Here is a 6445-nt window from a genome sequence, read left to right as displayed (position 1 = left end):
GATTTTATTTCCTTTTACGTTAGGGAAGAATTTATCTCTTTATTCAGGTGTTGCTGTCTAATCCTACTCGAGTTCGATGGAATTGTTAGATTAAGTATGAAATTCTTCGGTCCACTTTACATATTGCAAAACACGAGCCTTCGACGAAAATGCAGTAAATAGAAAGAAGCAAAGACGAGAGGGGGGCATACAAAGGAGTATCTGAAAGCCTTTCCATTTCACTAAGTCATTTTTCTTTTTTCATCAAACTCTGTAAAAACCGATACAATAGATAAAAATGTCACTTTGTAAAAAACGATACAGCCAACCTCAGCCTAATTCCTCAAAATCTCAAAGCCAAAACCAGAACCAAAAGACATCATGTTTATCCAATTTGGGTCATCAAAATAAATTTTCAGGGTAAAAGTGAGTCAAAAACTGAGCTAACATAGTATTAGGACCCTCCAATGATGCATAAACAATAGCCTGTGAATAGTGTGATAGATAAACTTATCTCCTCTAGGACAGATTAGAACTTCTTCAACTGCCACTAATCAGCAACATTCACCAAGACAAAATATTAGTAGCGATCAAATCCATCCCAGACTTTGCTCAAAATAAAAACCCACCAAAAGACTTAACCATGCGGAAGAGCTTTAGGAACAAGTGGAATTGTTCCAAATGTCAAGATTTCAGAAAATTCAGTGCCGTTAACTTTGACCGGCATCGACCCAATTGTAACAACATTGTCACTTACAGCTGCAGTAGAAGCAGCAGTAGCGGGAGATGAGGAATCTGACTCGAGCTGCTTTGAATTTATGGTCAACAATCCAATTTTCAACTCATTGTCCGAGTCTCGTACCCCATCTGCTGAAACTTGGCTATTCCTGTTAAACTTTGTTGAGCTATTGACCTTACTAGCTTCAGCTACTGGTCTCAGCATGGCAGACTGGCTCTCCGAGCAATTTGGATTACCATCTGCTGGATCTTTGTTTTTTTCTGTAGCCAAGAGTTTAGGTTCTTGCTTGGCAGTATACTCATCACCAACAAAAGGAAAATCATGTACAGGATGAAACTTGCGAGTGTTATCCACTAAGGGAATAATATACGGATTTTCGTAACTCCTGGTTAGCAGCCTGGCTCTCTCTTCCTGCAAGATCCGCTGTCTATTTTCATAATACATAAAGTCATCAAGCAGGGAAGTCCTCAACGTATAGTTGTTAAATATCTGCAGCATCTCCAAACCTTTTTTGTAGCAAATCTGAAAGAACACATTTCACAATATTTAGACAACCTGGTTGACTACAAACAATTATTCAACAATTCAAGCAAATTGATATAATCCCACATCAATTATCAACACCAAGAAAGCTATAAAGTGAAATACGAATTCATAATCATTAAACACATATACAACACATCAGTGATGATCTTCATCAGTTGACCGATGCACAGATATTATTCATATACCGCCAAAGACAAATGTCACAAGATCGTAGCAATCATGAAAAATATTACATTGTCAAAGGTTGAACACAATAATCGCAGATATTGTACATGGGTGAGGGATCATAACCAGTTCATGGATAAACATTAGCCATGGACTATGGAGGAAGGGAGTCGAGCAAGAAGTGCAAAGGTACCTCTTGGGTGTCCCTGCTGTTAGTCACTGACTTGTTCTCGTTATTCTCTAGAATGATGTGCCTGAAATTGGGGTTTGGCACATCCTTTATGATGTGCCACTTCACAGGAAAGCTGCCGCTCCATTTATCTTGCTGCCAGAAATCCATATCTTTTAGGAAATCAACCGAGCCAGTCATCTCGGCGACACCACAGAATTGGCCACTGGCATTAACCTTTAAATAAAAAAACATGGATCTGAGGCTTCTGTAATGAAAAATAACCACGAGCATAAAATCCTACTGTTGAAAGCTATCACTTACAGAAAAGAAGAGGAAGACATGGCAGCCTATTGGATCTCCTGCAGCTATTCTCCGGGCATCTTCATATGCACTGTTAAGCTTCTTATTTCCATTAGGTGTAGAAGACCACACATTATACTTTATACTTTTATGCACATCATCCTCACTGTACGATTTGATGACAAAGAACTTCGCATTTTTATAATCATCAATACAAAAACCATCTTTGTTGTACTGATCCATATGTATAGTGATGTTTCCATTTGCATCCGGATTTCCAGCCCTTGTTGTGTATGCTTTAACAACCAACTGGCTTTTCAATTTGTTGGTCCTTGGGCCATGATTTTGTTCACCCAATGCATCAGAGCTGCCTTTAACATCATCTAGAAGTCTACCGTTGAGTAACTTAGGTCTAACTTTATGTACAGAAGGCTGTGCAGGTTCACGTGATTCAAAACTTGACAATCCATTTGCAGAAGGTAAACAAACCTTTAATTGGCTACTACCAGATGACAGCTTCACACCTGAAACACATTCTGTTTCTCGCACACCTCTAGCCTAAAACAAAATTTGAAAAAAATAGTCAATATACTGCTATCAGCATGATGAGATAAAATGAATCTGAGGTTAACTATTCTGAATACACGCCATGATCTCATTAAAGACTTACCCGACGAATTTGAGATGATCCATGACCAGAAAAACTAGCAGAATCAATACCAGTCACAGGCCGTGTGCTAGATCCATCTATTGGTCTACTTCCCTCGGATGACTTTACATGGGAATTCCTTCTGGTATCACTGCCCCCCGGCAACGGTTGCGAAGAATTTGAATTGCTTGAAAACAAATTATACTTAAAAGGAGGGCCATCAACTTGATTGACAGATGTAGCGTTATAAGCATACGAGTCTGTCATCCCATTAGCCATGATATCATGTCTAGATTGAATAACCATAGGAACATACGCAGGTGAAGAAACAGGAGTCTCATATGAGGAAAGGCTGTAATACTGTTGAGGTGTTACATAGGAGCCATCCATTCCTATTATAGCACCAGGAATATAGGGATTATAAGGGTTATAAGGAGACTGTTCATATCCATAGCTAGGAGTATAGTATGCATATGGCAAGCTTTCATTAGCGCCACCCTGCAAGACAAAAAATAACATTCCATAACTAAAACTGATATTGAATGCAAAACTTGAAACCAGAAGAACAAGACTCACAGTGTATTGAATATCTTGACCATCCAAACCAAAAACCATACCATCCTCAAAGTCACCGGTTGATTCAAATCCTATCAAATACGGAGATAATATCATTTTAGTCACGGTTCCAATGATAATTTATGATCAACTTCAGACAACTAGTAAAATATTAATGTAAGACTCCAACTCAATAAATTAAAAAAAACAGAGCACAGAATATTTTAACCTGTGCAGATATATCCATAGTTACTGGCAGTAGGATAATACAAGCCCTGATCAATAATGAATTCAGGGGCACCATCACTGTACATGGCCTCAAATTGTTCAAGTTGCCCACTAAACTGTGGGTTTGATTCAGTACCTTGAATCTGCAAAATAACAAAGCATTAATTTTAAAAATGAAAAAACAAAAATTGTATGCATAGAACATCATAATCCCTAAGAAGTAAGAAATCCAAAAAAAAACGAAAAAAAATTTCTTCCACCCGAATAAGATAGAATGCAGAAGTGACATAAAAGAATTACCATAAATGAATCAGCAAGTCCTTGATCAGGAATATTGTACACTTCCATCCCAGGACTTGCCACCCCTACAGAAATAAATAGTAATGCTTAAGAGAACTACTGTAGATTAAGGATAACTGAAATGCAACACTGAACTTCAGCCATCCACATGTTCTATCACGAGCAAAGTTAAAAAAAATTAAAAATACACGCTGATACACAAAAGAATTCAAAATGGTGGGCGAAAATGAAGAAGTGACATTGAGAATGTCATTTAGACTGCCAAATCGAATTTAAAAGTGCCTTCTTACAATAAAGGACAAGACCACACAGGATTTATATGATTACAAACAGTCAAAATATCATAGCTAAGAGGTAAACTTAATATCAGATCAGGAAAAAACGCAGTCCTACAGTGAAGCGCAACACACAATCCCCGCCAAAATACATAGCATTAAACTTCCAACAGAATCTCGAAAGCCATGATGAATTTGGTCAAAGGCTCAAAGCATAATAAAGATATAAGATTCAATGAACCCTTGAAATAAAATTAAAACCGGCCACAGCACCTTGCATATAGCAAACCAAAATACAGAGCATTAAACATCCAACAGAATCTCGAAAGCCATGATGAATTTGGTCAAAGCATAATAAAGATATAAGATTCAATGAACCCTTGAAATAATATTAAAACCCGCCACAGAAGCAAATCCACATACTTGCACGTTGCATATAGCAAATGATACATGAATACAGACACAGGAAAAAAAAACAAACAAACCACCCATTTAACTACTACTAATAATAAGTAATCTGCATCATATACAAAGTTATGACCTTGAAATTGCAAAGCTAAAAAAATATGGTACCAAGAAACAAAACAAAAGGCAGCCGATTGAAGAGGTGGTTGATTCAAAGGGCAGCTGAAAGATCAAATGCAAGAGGGTTGAAATCGAACAACTCACTGGACCACCGGCTATAATATATCTTGATATATCTCGATTAATATTACTACTTCAAAGTCGACGCGGCTAAGGAAACCCTAGAGAGAGAAAGCAAAAGGGGGTCGAATCCAAGAAATTTGAACGAAAATCTATAGAACCGCAATTGGATTAGGCATTTACTATATTCGACGCGTTGTCATGAAAGCACGAACGCATATGGAGATGGGGATTGATCCCTGATTGCTGGGTGGAGCTGAACTACACGACCTCGCTTTATGTGTAGCGTTTAAGGAAGTTGTACCCTGATGTTTGTACCATCATGAAACGAAATTACACAACTAGCCTTGACGTTTGAAATTTTGGATTCGGACAAGCCACCGAGGACCAAGGGTCGGGCCAAGCAAGGGAATAGAAGCATCTAGTAGGGTCGTTGGAGGCTGCTAGAAGTTTTTTAGGTCATGATTATCATAAATCTTTCATTTTAAGAAAATAATATGTTCTCAACTTTTTTGTTATTTCATAAAATTCTACCTTATCAAATTTCTGTTTAATCATTTAATTTTTAAATTTGTAATCTTATTATTTTTCAACGTGTCACTCATGTGACACCGACTGAATACAGCATGATGCTCGTATGTGTAGACGAATATCAACATCCATGATAAAAAATAATTTAAATTGTTAAAAAATTAAATACACAACATGCAATAGAGTCTTACATATACAAAAAATTAATTGGGGAAAACCTAATCTACCTATATAACAATTTATTAGTTCATCATCATCCAAAACCTATATAAACAAACTTCTGAGTTTGTGCAAGTACTTATGAGTTCATCATCTTGCAAAACCTATATAAAATCATTTTCTAATAATATTAATGCTTAGAGTAGGTCTCTTGTGAGACGGTCTCACGAATCTTTATCGGTGAGACGGGTCAACCTTACCAATATTCACAATAAAAAGTAATACTCTTAACATAAAAAGTAATACTTTTTCATGGATGACCCAAATAAGATATCCGTCTCACAAAATACGACCCGTGAGACCGTCTCACACAACTTTTTGCCTAATGACTTATAATTGGATTTATTTTCGGTCAATTTCGAAAAACAAATATCTTCGTCCAGATCAAATGTCTCGATCCATATAAGTCCATATACATTCAAATATTCATAGAAATCTCATGTTTAGATATGACTAAATATCAATTTACTCGTTTCTATGTAATAATAGTTTGAAACGGTTTGAAACCCATAAAAATGGATGATAAAATAAATAGAACAATTTTTTTTAAAAAAACATATGAATTCAAATATTAAATTCAAAAGTCGAAACCGAATTTAAAGCTTGGTTCCATTCGCTCTTTGGAATTTGCTATAAGAAAAGTGCAATATTGGGTGGATCACATGTGTGTGATACAATTTAAATACAAAAGTCGAATCAAAATCGTGCCTAACTAAACCAAACAAACTCGAACCAAAACGAAAAAGGAAAACCCAATTGCCAGGTTCTTTTTTTCCCTCTAAATTGTGTTAGTTTGTCCTTCAAGTATGTTGTTTACCTCGATATGTTCACTTCTTTTATACAAAGTCGGGTTGATCGATGTAACCATATAATATGAGTGGTGTCACAACTTTTTATCAAAAGATCGTAATGATATCAAAATTATTTATCACACGAGCTCATATAGTGCATAACATAAAAAAAATGTGATCTCGTATCAAGAATCAAACACTTATGTGATCTCACATGAGAAAGTGTTGGTTGAAAATCGAATATCTGACAATTGCTCCACCAACTTGAGCATATCTTAGAGACAATATTTCATTTATTTTTATATAATATATATGGTTGTTTTATATTTTTATTAATTTATTTTTAAAAAA

The 6445-nt window shown here is 35.9% G+C and overlaps 1 protein-coding gene across 4 annotated transcripts; it reads right to left on the bottom strand.

The window, feature by feature from the left end:
• Positions 1 to 229: 229 nt before the first annotated feature.
• Positions 230 to 4851, bottom strand: LOC140961392 (uncharacterized). 4 transcript variants are annotated; one of them, XM_073419890.1, is made up of 9 exons: positions 4737 to 4851; positions 4482 to 4654; positions 3634 to 3698; positions 3335 to 3476; positions 3127 to 3197; positions 2572 to 3048; positions 1923 to 2459; positions 1623 to 1835; positions 230 to 1240 (listed from the first exon to the last, which is right to left on the bottom strand). In XM_073419890.1, the coding sequence occupies exons 3-9, from the start codon at positions 3679 to 3681 to the stop codon at positions 617 to 619; spliced, it is 2112 nt and encodes a 703-aa protein (XP_073275991.1). In that variant the 5' UTR covers positions 3682 to 3698; positions 4482 to 4654; positions 4737 to 4851; the 3' UTR covers positions 230 to 616. The 4 variants fall into 4 exon arrangements, with proteins under 4 accessions (XP_073275991.1, XP_073275990.1, XP_073275992.1 ...); XM_073419889.1 differs by having other exon boundaries at positions 4482 to 4818; XM_073419891.1 differs by lacking the exon at positions 4482 to 4654 and having other exon boundaries at positions 4737 to 4755.
• Between the last annotated feature and the right edge of the window lie 1594 nt (positions 4852 to 6445).

Source organism: Primulina huaijiensis, chromosome 16 (assembly GCF_012295235.1).
Source record: "Primulina huaijiensis isolate GDHJ02 chromosome 16, ASM1229523v2, whole genome shotgun sequence".
Classification (NCBI taxonomy): Eukaryota; Viridiplantae; Streptophyta; class Magnoliopsida; order Lamiales; family Gesneriaceae; genus Primulina; species Primulina huaijiensis.
The sequence above is the reverse complement of the archived record's forward strand: the minus strand, read 5'-3'. Positions and strand labels throughout refer to the sequence as shown.